We start from the raw sequence: 15,110 nt of genomic DNA, 5'->3' as shown, positions 1-15,110 counted from the left end.
CTCTCAAAAAAAAAAAAAAAAAATATATATATATATACTGTCTAGGCCTTTATAGGAAAAGTTTGCCAACTCTAGCTCTGGAATCTAGATTGTCCTCCCTTAGAATACCAGACACTTAATTAGGAAACACATTACTTTGTTTTTTTCCTAAGTGGTATCCTGTCTAACATGCTTTCTCTCTAATCCCTGCAGGTACCAACCAAGAAGCTGAAGAAATATGAGAAAGAATATCAGGCAATGCGAGAGAGTCAGCTGCAGCAGGAAGACCCAATGGATAGATACAAGGTATGGGAGGCACTTGGCGCCTGTCAAAGCAGCAGTGTGACAAGTTCAATTCCCTGTATTTCTCCTTGCCTGCTTTAGACACTCTCTGGTCATGCCAACTGTCCAGGTATGTTGTTATTTCAGGAGACTCCTAAGTAGCCAAACATAATATTTCTTCTCTTTCAGTTTGTATATTTGTAGGTAACTGCAGCTGTTGCATTTATACGGGGAATCTTCATAAGAAGCTGAGAGAAAGAGAGGGAAAAAGAGAGAAAGTGGCTTTCTGCTTTCAAAAATGAGGAAAAAAAGGAAAATGGCAAAATACGGTCTTAACTGTGCCTGGTCACATCCACAAAGACTTTTAGAAGGTGAACTATTCCAAGACTGGCACAAGGATATTTGAAACTTACCTCTGTGTGTAGCAAATGTTAAAAATACAAACTCACTTGAAAGGAAAAATAAAAACCACAAAGGTATATGGAGCATAGTAATGGTGTTTGTTGCAACATTTATTTCCACAAATGAATATAGGAATAACAGTGACATTTGACTTACAGGTTGTAGTTTCAGAATCAAATGATTTTAGATTAATATCTTAAATTGTGGTGTTTTTTTTTAAAGTAACCATTTATGAGGATCAATCTCTTCCATGATAATTAGCAACACTCTGCCCAGGGTACAGTGTTGGGAAATACTGATTTCCAACTTTTTAAATGAAATATTGTAGTCTCTCTTAATATGTTTTAATTTTACTAACTCATACAGATGAGTAACAGTTTCCCCTCCCCCCCACATCAGTTCAGTAAGGTAAAAGAATATTGTGTTTTCTGCACTGAGTTCCAATGCTAAAATGTTCTACCAAGAAAAGTACTGTGGTGGCATTATTAAGTCACCCACAGTGAGGTGACTTCCACTTTGTAACTAGGATTGCCTTTATGTGGCCAGAGAGCTGAATATGGGCAGTGCAGTCACACAGTCCATCTTGTCTCTGTTGCTGAATTTAAGAGGCACACGGTAGCAGGAGTATGTGGATTTTGTGGTCAGACAGACCTGCATTCAAATCCTGCTCTTTTTTTTTTTTAGAGCACAGAATTTTGAATCCAAGTTGGGGGGTTTAATCCCTATGCCACTGTTCACTATTTTGGGCTATGTCTTCCTCATCTGTAAAGGGGGTAATATACACAATTCCTTAACAGATTATTGTGAATATGAGGGGTGTCGTATGTTACTCAGCACATTCTTTGGTGTTCAATAAATGGTTGTTATTAGTTTTATGAAACCTCCTACTATGAATTATCCAAGTTTTACTAGAATAATATTACTTGATTTGGGTCTGTCCCTCCAGTCCCTCTTTCATCATCCTCATATTTCTCCCAAGTATTGCTACCCAGCGGTCTCCTCTTGTTTATAGGACTGCCTCAAGAACTGATAAAATCCTGGCTTGGCACCCATAGCTCAGTGGTTAAGGCTCCAGCCAGAAACACCAAGGCTGGCATGTTTGAACCCGGCCCAGGCCTGCTAAACAACAATGACAACTATAACAAAAAAATAGCCAGGCGTTGTGGTGGGCACCTGTTGTCCCAGCTACTTGGGAAGCTGAGGCAGGAGAATCAGTTAAGCCTAAGAGTTTAAAGTTGCTGTGAGCTGTGATGGCACTGCACTCTACCAAGGGCAACATATTAAGACTCTGTCTTTTTTTAAAAAAAAAAGAAGAACTGATAAAATCCCACCTTCTGCTATTGTAGATAACTGTTAACCAGTACAGTGCCAAAAGATATGGTTTGAAGCTAATTCCCAGCATCACTATCCCCTCAGTACAACTGATTTATATGTAAGTCACGTAGCATGCTGCTTTAGAAAGGCTTGAAGGTAGTAATTATAGAATAAATATTATTGAGCATCCAGAATGAAGCTTTCCTACTGCTTGTATCTTTCCAATTTTCTTATTGCTGCTGTCATTATGCATAAAATCTGTGAAGAGTGCTTTAAAATCAAAGAGAGCAAGGAAGCACATTTAAAAGCAAACTTGTTATTGTGTCTGAAATCCTTTTGACTTCAAAGCAGGTATGTATAAATAAGTAGTATGAAGCATATTTTTTAAGTACTTATTACATATAACCTGTAAGACGGTCAGTGTGTATAGTTTTTATTGAGGGATCACAAGTAGAATTATACTTTTTCTGTTTTTAAAGCAGCTATTTTAAGTTCAAATGTTTTGGCTTCTTAATTGCACATTTCAGATCTTTCTTTTGTATTATTATTATAATAAGTTTGTCAACACATTAGCTAAGTAATATCTCTGTACCCTTTTTTCTATACTGTTTTAATAACGTTCAGGCATTTTTCCTGGTGATATACTTGGCAAATTCATAGTCTTCAACTTGTAATTACATTTTCAATGTGTCAATTAACAACACAGTTTCCAGCTATTAACAGATTGAGTTTTTTAGATGATCAATATGTAGTTTTAGAAGCTAATTATAATTATCTTCCTTATAAATTCCTTTTGTAAAACTAAAAAAAAGAAACTAATTATAATTATCTTAATTAGAGTTGTAGTGTATCTCAGAAAATATCTTTTATCATTTTCTAAATTTAATCCCATCAAGAATAAGATCTCTGTCCTGGGAATGAGTGCTTTGTTTGTAATTTATAAGTCTGAGACTAGCAGTCCTACTAATGAAAGCTCTTAAGACTAATTTAGGGGCTCAGCGCCTGTGGCTCAAGCGGCTAAGGCACCAGCCACATACACCTAAGGTGGCGGGTTCGAATCCCCAGCCCGGGCCCGCCAAACAACAGTGATGGCTGCAACCAAAAAATGGCCAGGCGCTGTGGCGGGCGCCTGTAGTCCCAGCTACTTGGGAGGCTGAGGCAGGAGACTCGCTTGAGCCCAGGAGTTGGAGGTTGCTGTGAGTGTGATGCCATGGTACTCTACTCAGGGGGATAGCTTGAGGCTCCGTCTCAAAAAAAAAAAAAAAAAGACTAATTTAGGAAGATCTTTGAGGGCACTGAGAACTTGTTCAGTAACAACCTCTCTTCAACATTAGAATTTATACTGCTTGAAATGCCATGTCAATGCCCCCCTAGCTTGCCAGCTGACAAGAGAGTTGGGAAGATTATGGGAATTTTTTTAAACATCATACCATAAGATGTTCTAAGAAATATTTTAGTTCAAAGCTATTTCTCTTAGACATGGTGGCATACATTAAAAAGGCTGTTACACGGGAGCCAGAGGGGGACTGAAGATCCCACAATGTAGAAGTAGCCCTCAGCAGTCACACTGTTTGCTTTGTCTATTTTTATGGCAAAAGAAATATCTACATTCTCAGGTTGTACCTTTGTACTCACTTACTTTCGCCAACACTTAAATCTTAACTACGAAGAAAGAGATGAAATAGGGCTGGCATAAATTTAAATTTTAAAACCCTAACCATCATGAATATGTCCTCGAATTAGGTAGCAGTGATGATTGTACAACTTTGTGAATATACTAAAATCACTGAATTATACATTTTAGAAACATGAATTTTATAATATGTGAATTACATCTCCCAAAAAAAATGCCTCTAAGCAAAATCCAGAATGTTCCAAGCGGATGTATCTGGCCCACTTTCTTCTTTTTGTGAACCCCAAGTCACAACAGAAGTATTCATGTAGAAGACGTATTTGTGGGAAGGAGACTCACCTATTGAAATTGGAGTTAATAATGACCAATGATCTTATGTCTACCCCTATTTATAGAGGAAAAGCCAACAAAAGTGGATAGTGCATTCATTTTTAGTGATACCAATTAATTTCCAAATAGAATATATGTTATAGATACACACACATATACATATATAAGTAGTAATACATATACACACTACCTGTGCTACCTAGTCTTGGCACCAGATTGTATTTGAAACTCAGGGAACCCCACAATTACAGCCTTTAATGTACTCCTTCTGCTTATTTTCATGACTAGATTCAAAGAGACAGAAAGGAAATTTAATTGGAAGAAGAATACAGAGTATTCTAAATCTCTTTTTTGTCATCCTTCTTAACTTGGATCTAGCTAAATTTGTGTAATATTTGTTTACTCTGATATTTTGATTTGTAAATTTATTGACTGATTTCACATGATAAATATTTGGCGATAGAAATACATCAAATATATTTTCATTTTTTACAGGTTTCCAGAATGTACACATTCATCAATATATGTAGCTATTTTAGTGTAACCTAAAAATAAGTAACAAATAAGCAGTTAGCAATTTCAGAAAATAAAATACTATTTTCTCTCTTAAGGAAATGAATTGTTTCCATCATGGGAGAAGGTAGTTTTCTAGTGACATAATCAATTGATAGTACTGTTTAGAGCACTGAAGCCTTTGTCTACCTTTAGAGAATGATATCCTTTTCTTATTTAATTAAAGAACTACTTGCACAAATGTGGGTTAAGACTTAAAAAACACAGCTAATTAATTAAATTCAGCAAATCTCCCAAAGCATAATAAAGGTTACCTGTTCTGTATAGGAAAATACTAGAAACAATCTGGAATGTTTAAACTCTCTGGGGTTTGGGACACAGATGGTATTATAATACATAATTTCTAATTGAATTCTCCTATCCATGTTCAGTATAATTAAATTTGGAAGGTTTAACTTCTTTCTTTGAAATTAGTTAGACATCATAATTATTTTTATCAAAATGTAATTGAAACAGAAAGAAAATGATTCCTCTTAAGTTTACACAAAGTTTTTTTTTTTTTTGCATGTACTGATTGTTGTAGAGCAGTTGTCCCAACATGAAATTTAAAGTTAAGCTATTTAGTTATACATAGTAAAAGTAGTACAAACAAAATATTTGAAGTAAAACTTAATTATACTTTTTTGCCATCCTTAGGTATCTAATGAAATGATTTAGGACAATTAATTACATTTTTTATAACTTGACAAATGAAGTTTAACTTATGCCAAATTTCTTACCTGTTAAAAAATGGGGGGAGGACACCCCCACACACACATGTTGGGCCCTTTTTAGTGTTGGCCCTTTCCTTACTCAAGGAACTCAAGATAACTAAAGCCATCTTTGAAAAAAGCTTTTGAATCACTGAAAATGAACTTAAATTTCATTACTTTTTTCAAATCACAGAGAAGCTATTGTTGGTTTTTGGAAATACTATGTTAAGAAAAGCTTTAGTGGATAATAAATAAGAAGAGGTGTTTGTTTTTTGGGGGGGTAGGGGTTTTTTTGTTTGTTTGTTTTGAGACAAGAGTGTCACTGTCACCCTGGTAGAGTGCTTGTGGCATCATAGCTCACAACAACCTTAAGCTCTTAGACTCAAGCAATCCTCTTGCCTCCGCCTCCTAAGTAGCTATGACTACAGGCATCCACCACAATGCCTGGCTGATTTTTCTATTTTTAGTAGAGACAGGGTCTCACTCTCGATATGGTCTTGAACTACTGAGATCAAGCAACCCACCTGCCTCAACCTTCCAGAGTGCTAGGATTACAGGCATGGACCACCACAGCTGGCAAGAAGATGGTTTCTATTTGACTGTGATAACTTGATGATCAACTCTAGAAGTTTGCCAGTCTTTTGATTTTGGATGACCCAGTAAATTCACAGTTGTAGGATGGTGAAGATGCAAACCTAAGCCCTTTTGAGGCTTCTCAAATAATGTAGCTAAAAAGGAGTGGGTAGTTTCTGACAGTACTGGCCTACTGATTCCATTATGCTTGCCACTTGGGAGAAGTGTGTTAGGCACATTAATAATTTGTAAGTATGTTTATTGATGATCTTCAGAATTATCCCAAAACTAATTTTTAGAAAGTTTTCTTTCTCTGAAAATATTACTGAGAAAATTATATGAAATTAATATGCTTCTACACCATCTATAACCCATTTGTGTTTTTAAAAATTGATTAGTGGGCTCGGCGCCTGTGGCTCAAGTGGCTAAGGCACCAGCCACATACACCTAAGGTGGCGGGTTCGAATCCCCAGCCCGGGCCCGCCAAACAACGATGATGGCTACAACCAAAAAATGGCCAGGCGTTGTGGCGGGCGCCTCTAGTCCCAGCTACTTGGGAGGCTGAGGCAGGAGACTCGCTTGAGCCCAGGAGTTGGAGGTTGCTGTGAGCGTGATGCCATGGTACTCTACCCAGGGTGATAGCTTGAGGCTCTGTCTCAAAAAAAAAAAAAAATAAAATAAAATAAAATAAAATAAAATAAAAATTGATTAGTGAGCTGGAGTAGAAAAGGAATCTGCAAACCATGGTCTGTGGGCCAGTTCTGTTTCACTGCCATTTTTTGTTGTTGTTGTTTTGTTTTTGAGACCGAGTCTCACTTTGTCACCCTTGGTAGAGTGCCATGGCATCATAGCTTACAGCTACCTGTAACTCTTGGGCTCAGGTGATTCTCTTGCCTCAGCTTCCCGAGTAGCTGGGACTACAGGCCCCTGCTACAACACCCAGCTATTTTTAGAGGCAGTGTCTCACTCTGGCTCAGGCTGGTCTCAAACCTATGCGCTCCGGTAATACACTGTCCTTGCCTCTCAGAATGGTGGGATTACAGGCATGAGCCACCTTGCCCAGCCCTCACTGCCAGTTTTTATAAATAAAGTTTTATAGGAACACAGCCATACCTATTTGTTTGCCTACTATGTATGGCTGTTTTTGCATGACACTGGCAGAGTTGAAAATTTTTAACACAGACCACCATAGGCCTAATATATTTGTTATCCGCTATTTACATTAAAAGTTTGCTGACCCCTGTGCTAGAATATAATTTAAGATTGATTTTTAAATGCTAAAAGAAATGAGGTCTGGTTTGCCAACTATCATTTATTACTGACAAGATTTTGGGTTTAATTTGACATTTAATTTTTTTAAATTTCCACCAGAAAGATAAGATTGGATGTGAAGAATACAGAAGAAAAGTGTAAAACAGCTTCAAACATCCAGATTTTCTTTCTGGAACCTTCATTTATGGATAATATAGACATTTAAACATTTCATCTACAGGCATGTGTCTTTGTATGTCAAAAACCTATCATCTGAAAATATAAATATAATGATTATCAACTCTTTTAAAAGAGGTATCCAAAAGAAAGAATGTGAGAGCTGAGTGTGTTATTAGTAATGAAACTGCTGGAACATGTTTTAGGAAAACATTTTTTCCTAACACCTAAATGTCTTCAAAAACATGTGCCAAGAATTCATCATAGCAGCAGAAAACACACCCAAAATATTGAGCTTGGTTTATAAGGCCACCTCCCTCACCATCATTTTTTCCTTTAAACTTAGTTTATTTTCTTTCAATTGCCAGTTCACATTTCTCTGGTTTTATATCTCAGAATACATGACCTTCACCATCCCTTGAACTGCTTCATTCAGTCTTTAGCTCCCAGACACAAACAAGATCTGGGATCAGGTTTTCTTTTGCACTTCCCTGCCCAGCAGTTTCATTCTTTCACCTGAAGATGAACTATTTTGCAAGCTTTCTGACTTTCTCATATAAGGAAGTTCCTTCCACCCAGCTTTAATAACACAGTATCAACAACTCACACAGAAGTTTCTCATAGTCCCACATGTAGCATTTTCATCATTCTGCAGACTGCAAAGTGGCGTGTGGAGAGGGAGGAGTTTTAGCATATGAGTCTTCCCGAGTTGAGACTTGCCCACTGGCTGCCTCCAGTGTACTTCTTCTGCTGAATGTTTGCAGTCACAGAGAGAACTTAGAGTGTGTGACACTCTAAGGGGAAGCCAAAGAGCCTTAACAACTGTCTTGTTTTTGTTATTGCCATTTCATAAATTATTACTGGGTGTTTAATTTCATTGGATATTCTTTTTTTTTTCAATTGTCTTTGTACCTATGATTGAAAACGGTAGTTGCTCTATGACTTTTGAGGAGGTAAGTTTTTTATCTGTGTGTGTCTATGATACTGATGTCTGTCTCTTTGAAAAATGCAGTATCCTCCTCCCAAAAGTTACTAACCAAACTTTCCCAGCTGTACATTCTTTATGCAAGAGGGGAGAGAACTAATGAGGACAGTTGTCTGCTGTTTGTTCAAATGGTGTGAATTGTGTGAGATGGAGTATGTCTCAGCCAGTGTGATACGAGTTTTAAGGGTTGTGTAAGCAGCGTCTCTTGTAATCTTTTCTGAAAGACAGGAGAAAAGCAATTTGCTGCCTTGTCCAGAAGCTCTGAGCACTCAGCACACCTGCTCGTACAAACTCATAGCATGTGAGTGTCTCTGGGCTGACTGAGGTTACCAGGGCTGCCTTTAAGTCAGCCTCCTATGGGTAGCCTTTGTCAACATTTCAAAATTAATCAAGCATGGCTACTAACTTTCCCAAGTCCATCCAAACTAAACTCTCTTCTCCATTCTATTGCAAAGACAAACTTTTTCTTGAAGCTATTTTCAGGACTGAAAATAGTTTAGGCTCCTTGGGAAAGCCTGGAAAAGACAACCAAAGTAATGTCATCTGTGTAACCCTCCATGTAAGTGTGGACAAGTTCTTCTTCATAGAAAATCTCCATCTCGGTAGCAGTGTTTGAGTGTAGTGTTCAGTAGCACCGGAGGACACCCTGCCACCATCTCAGGTTCATACTTCGGAGGACGATACTGCATTTTTGGCCCCGTAGCTTGCTTTCCCACTTGTCTGTGAGTGCAGAGCAGGAGTCTGACACTTCCCACTGTGTTGCTTGCTTTGCAGACACTGAATTGAAAGCTTCATTGCTTAAGCAAAAGCCAGTAGGTGTGCCTCCTAGGCTATTTTGCTTGGTAGGGACTGGCACTCAATTTCTCCCAAGTCTTTCTCCAAGATTGTCCCTACCCCATTAGCTAAGTGTCTGTGAGGAGGGTTCAAGTTGCAACAGCCATTGTCATGAGAAGTTACCAGTCAGAATTTCAGCTGAGTTCACATCTCTCTCTTATATAATACATGATCATTAGACTCTTATCTCTAATCAATGGTGTAGTAGCTACCTGGTATGTTTTTTTAAATACTTGAACAAAGTACTTTTCCACAACAGCCTGTGACTTTACCTGGAGGGTTTTTTTTTTTTTTTTTTAACTCAATTCTGCGCAAATAACTGTAACCTGAAAAACTGGTAGCTGGAGCACTTTACTTGTGCCAAGTTAATGCCATGTAAATAATAGTTGAGGGAGATTTTTGTACTTTGAAATTCTACAAGTACAATTTGAGTAGAAGTAGGGCATCTAACTCAGGAATAGGTAGTGAAGTAGTCTTATCTTAGTCTCTTGAAGGGATTTGTCAAGAAATGAGAACAGTCTCTTCCCCTGCCTCAGCCGTCTGCATTGTGAAATACGTTGTGTTGAAATCGTGCTGGGTATTGCTCCTCTTTCCCTCTTTCCTGCCTAGAAGGAAATTTATTGAAAAAGTTTCTCAAACTTTTTTTTTAAATCTAAGTTTTCTGTAAGTATATAAGTTGTTTCCACAAAGGGGAGTCGTAGTTATGTTAGAAATAAAGACTAACTCTCTAGCACATGCTAGAAATTGGGTTACTTCAACTGTAGATGTGCCCTGGCTTTTTAAAAATATATTTTTTTAGCTTCTACGTTTATCACACTTCTGTGGGAGAGTAGAACTTCTGTAGATTGAGGGAACAGACAGAATTTGCTGAGTACAAGTTGCCCCTGTTAAGTATGAATATTATCAGGAATATCTGGGAAAAGGGCTCCTGGCAAGGCCGTACTCCGGGGGTTACATTATGTCTTGGTTACAGGGAACAGATAGTGTGGTTTCATGTAGAAAGTGACCTTCTGACAGTAGCAGGCTTTAAAAATTGTCTCATTTTGGCATTTATCCTTCCAGTGGAATTGAAATTTCAAATTACTTTTAAAAAGCTTAAGAATCCTATTGCAAATGTATCATATAAATTCGTTTTAGGAAACTTGAAAACCTTTTTTAAAAGGACAAGGAAAACAATAAAAATCATCTACTAACCACAGTTAATATCTGTTATTCATGTTGTTATAAAAATGGGACTTCCCAGGTATTTGTCTTTTTTTCCTACAAGGTAACATAAGCATTTGCTCTGTTATTAAATATTTTTCTCCCGTATTTTAACACTAAGTGGAATGTTATTGTGAATTTATTTACCAGTATTTAAGTTTGTTTTTATCTTTTGAAGCATATATCTTTTTCAAGAATGGTTTAACATTCCTCTGCTTTTTTTAAAAGACTGCTTTTTATCACAGTCTGCTTTTTCCAGAAGAAAGGACAGATATGGGCCCTGGTGGCTGGTTATAATCAAAGGGCAGGTTTGTCCTTTAACTTCTCTAATGGCCTTCCCTGTGTAGGGATCTTCTGCCTCCTGGAAAGTCTCAGACTTTACCTTTACCATCTGTTCCTTAGCCTTTCTTCAAAACAAAATAGAAATGAGATTTGCTTCTTTCTATATAACAGTGTCAGCTTGTTCTGTAGATAGTAAACTTAACCTCACCTTACCAGGTATGCTATGTATAATACACTATTTTCCAAAACATGTGTTTGTCTTCTGGTTTTGTATCAGTGTTTTATCTGAGTTTTTGCCACCGTTGCAGAAAAGACTGTTAGGACTGCAAATCTGAAAAACAGGAAGGTCTCAGCACATTGAAGTCTTTCCTGTCAGCTCTCTTTTGAATCTCCTGTAACTGCTAACAGTAGCATAGAAGGCACTTTTGGTACTTTGCAATGGAATTGCTATTCTAAGAATACAGGTGTACATACCGAATTCATAATGGCTAGTTAAGGGGGAGGCCTTGCTTTATAAGGATTAATGACTTGGCTCTGTCATTATATAATATTGTTTCAGATTTTTCCAGGGAGTTCAACGGGGACAAAAGCTCAGTAACTTATTTTACTAGGAATCCTTTAATCTGAAGTTTTAAAAAATCAAAACATTTAGAGACCTTATCACAAGGACTGTTGTTCTCCCTAACAGAAAAAATAGGTGTTCTGAAAGATAAATGTATTCTTTACTCAGAGAATAAAAATGTCAGTAGATAGCAAAGTCATAAATCCATGTATCTTGATTCTTAATTTAGTGCTCTTAAATATACTCAATTAATTTGAGCCCTGGTCTTGGCAAAACAATTCAAAGAAATGTCTAATGATTTTTCCCTATTGCATTCCTACCGTGTCTTGCGGTTTCTCTTGAGGTCAAGGGTGGGACTGCTGTACATGTGTCAAAGTATCGCCTTTGTCTTACCTTCCAGGTCTATATCTAGTAGGTATAAGTTCACAGGACTGGGGGTATGTTTGGAAGTCTTGGTCTTCGTGGCACATTTTTTATAACGACGTCCCATCTGAAGGTTTAAGGGACAGTTGTAAGTTTCACTGGGTAGAGTGCTGCACCTGCACCGCTAGCTAAACTCACTGTTGTTTCCCAGACAGCAATCCTGCCTTCCTGCGCCACCTACGCCTTCCCCTTTTTACACCTTCAAAGTTCACTTTGCTGTTGTTGTTTGTTTTTCCTCACCAGTTCCCTTCACTTTTGCTCTAAGTTCAACTGCTAATGACCATCCTCTGGCTGTTGCTCTTTTCCTGCAGAGGGAGAACCGAAGATTACAGGAGGCCAGCATGAGGTTGGAACAAGAGAATGATGACCTCGCCCATGAACTAGTAACCAGCAAAATTGCTCTACGGAATGATCTGGATCAGGTAAACCTGTCATTCATTAGGTAGGAATGAGACTGTGACAACTTCCTCTGGGACAAGAACCCAAGTGCTCCCACTGTGGTTCCCTCTCCCCCTCCCCTCCAGGCTTGCTTTGCTCTTGAGGTGAGTGAGCTGCTTGATTAGATGAATGAATAGTGGCCAGTGGGTTTGCTTATCCTAATTGGAGAGAGTGGGAAATGCAAGCCTTTGAGAAGAGCGTGGATCATTCTCACATAGCATGTACGACTTACCTATATCAGTACTTTTCCTCTACTAAGGGCAGCCAGCATAGTTACTTGAAAACATCAGTCACCAAGAGTACATTTTGCTGACAGCACTCCAACCTTAGGAGGCACCTTACTTTTTGTTCCAGGAAGAAATCTATAATAAACGTGAAGTTTCATATGGAATATAAATATACATTAAGAGTTGGATTGTTGCAATGCAAGGCATCATAGTGGCTAAGAGCAAGACTGGCTGGTGTGCATCTCGGCACTGACACTTATGAACCACATGATCCTGGGCAGTTCTTAACATGTCTACAGGAAGAAAAATATGCCTGCCTCGTAGGGATGACATAAGAATTAAATAAGGTGAAGCACTTCCGAAGGATGTGTTCAGTCAATGCTAGCTGTGGCTAGGGAGACCTTAAATTGGCTAACGTTCCTGTTCTTTCCAACAGTGCTGACAGTCTTAGGACCTCCTGTTTTCTGTTGCTGGCTTTTTCAGAGATAATTGGCAGCACGGAAGCAGTCTTGTGCGGATTTAAAATTGCCACTCTATTTTCTGACTCCTAAAAAGGAACTACTCCCAACAGATGGTGCAGGGTCAGAAAAATTTAGACTCAGGCTGTCAAGCCTGTAAAAAAAGAGTCATTACCTGTGGTGTAACTATACACTGACAATATTTAAAATATAAATCCAGTAATAATATAAATCTGCATAAATGTTTAAAATTGAAGGATGGCACAAAATGCTCCCTTTTACCCATATAAACAGCTAATTTTGCAGCTCAAAATTTTAACCACAGTAAGAAGGAAGATAAGACCTGTTTAGGAAAATAATGCTACCAGGGTCAGGAGGAAACTGAGCGAGTCAGCACTAAATGGAGTTTGGAAAAAAACCTAAAACTGCTACTTGGGACAAAGGATATATAGAAGGTAGAAAAAGCAGCCCAGAAAATGAATGATTTTTTTTTTTTAAAGTTGTGGCCCTTTTAGCCACAAACTCCACTCGGCCAGCCCACTTGGAAGTTATTGGATGTGGGATGGGAAATGTGTGAATAAGACAGTCAGAACCAATGAAGACAGAGGGATTCCCATTCAGGCAGAACCACACTTAGCCTGCTGCACTATGTAATGAATGTATTAATGCAGTCACTGTGCTCAGTCAGCACTGTAGCTAGTGTTAGTTCATATTAGCTTTCTGCTGCCACTTGACTCACACTTAATCCTGCCATTTTGAATCTTTTGTCCATTAATAATGTTCTTGAACTGGCCAACTAAACGAGGACATTTTCAACCAGTTTGACTCAGTGCGGATGCAGTAAAATGAACTAAGGAGAATGAGAGGAATGTAGTCGGTAGTATTTATTAAACCTTTGAGAGGTTTACGCAAATAACAAAATTGAGTTTTTACTGAGTACCATGTGCCAAGCACAAAAAATAGCAATTTATCAGCATTATCTCATTTCTTCTCCTTAATGACTCCAGGAAGCAAGTATTATTTCAGTTCCTCATTTTATAAATGAAGAAACTGATGCATATATACTTTTATGTTACATATAAACCCCATTAAAATGCTTTTCAATAAATAAAAGGCAGCATCTTAGTAGATACAAGGAATTAGATTGGCATCGTTAAGGCCAAAGATATGAAGTAAACATTGCTACCTCATCTCCAGCCCTCACCTCTGACAGGCTGATGAACACGAATTAGACCATCAGTGAGTCTTGCTGGTTCTGAGGTGCTGAAGGGATTTCCCCCGTACTTATTATAAATATATTCTGTGAATATAAATATAAATATAAAACCAATCTTTAGTAGGCTTTAAGATGGCAATGTATCATCTTTGTGAAAGGTTGGACATTACAAATCAAGTTCAGTCATTTCTTTAGAACGGGAAAATAATAGTGATTCCAACTACTGAATTGGAATCACTATCAAAATATAAAAAACTGATCATATTTATTTAACCACAATCCAGTCTTAGTCAAATCAAGACTATCCAACAAAAATATTCTGCCAACTCATTCATGATCTGAATGCTGATATATGAGATCAGTTAAATTATGGTACACATAAAAAAGTCCTGAGACATTCCTGTTTTTAATAAATAAGGCAGGGGCCATCACTGCTCATTAGTAACTCTTTTGAGATAAGCTATCAAGTCTGCCCTTTCTGCCTTTTATTTTATGCCAGTGAAGGTCATTTTTGTTCCAGGGGTGTACTTCTTGACATTCTCCAAATATTCCGTCAGAGTATCCTTTCCCCAGGCAATTCATTTGTCGTTATTGCATCTGTGTAAGAGAATCCAGCAGCTGACCTGTCTTCCACCCAAAGAGAGTGTGGAGATTTGCGCCAGTCTTGTTTGTTTCCCTTTTCCAAGGTGTGGCACTGAGCACATTTCTGAACAAAACTCTTCTTGCCTTTCTCAACATCACCCATATTTAATTCTCTCTTTGGTTGCTGATGGTACGAAGGTTTCATGCTTACAAGCTAGATGCCCCACTCTCTCCATATAGTGGAACCTCTGTAAGTTGACCACAAACTGGTCCACATGCGAGGTGGTCAACATCAGGAACTAGGCCTAGTGTACTGATATGTACATGTGCATGTACTGATCGGTGCATGTCCGATCTGTGAAAATTCGGTGAACTTAAGGAGGTGGTCAATGTAGGGACGTGGTCAGATAAGGAGGTTCTACTGTACATCAAAATGTTACTACTGGGAATCTCCAGATGGTAAGATTTAAGTCCAATTCTTATATTAATCTTTATATTTCTGTTCCAATTTATAGAAAGACCTTAAATTACTTAAGCACCCTTGGTTAAGTAAAAATGAGCATTATAGGTTTTAATAATTAGAAAAATAAAGTACATTATAATATGCATTTTACATATATGAATATAATATTAAATAATATGCCTAACTTTAATAATCAGAAAAATATTATTTTAAGAATAGTTTCGGCTCGGC

At 37.8% G+C, this 15,110-nt stretch overlaps 1 protein-coding gene across 7 annotated transcripts in view; it reads left to right on the top strand.

The window, feature by feature from the left end:
- RABGAP1L (RAB GTPase activating protein 1 like) overlaps positions 1-15,110 on the top strand; it is a 665,252-nt gene that overhangs the window by 642,633 nt on the left and 7,509 nt on the right. For 5 of the 7 annotated variants that reach the window (XM_023510850.1, XM_023510844.1, XM_023510847.1 and 2 more), the window contains 2 exons: positions 193-285; positions 11,807-11,917. In XM_023510850.1, coding sequence (XP_023366618.1) covers positions 193-285; positions 11,807-11,917 — 204 coding nt within the window. Of the gene's footprint in view, positions 1-192; positions 286-450; positions 756-11,806; positions 11,918-15,110 lie in introns of those variants that run through there. The other 2 variants (XM_023510848.1, XM_023510849.1) reach the window with 1 other exon arrangement.

The sequence above is a fragment of the Otolemur garnettii genome, unplaced genomic scaffold (assembly GCF_000181295.1).
Source record: "Otolemur garnettii isolate 467f Iridium unplaced genomic scaffold, OtoGar3 scaffold00016, whole genome shotgun sequence".
Lineage (NCBI taxonomy): Eukaryota > Metazoa > Chordata > Mammalia > Primates > Galagidae > Otolemur > Otolemur garnettii.
This window is presented reverse-complemented; position numbering and strand designations above follow the sequence as displayed.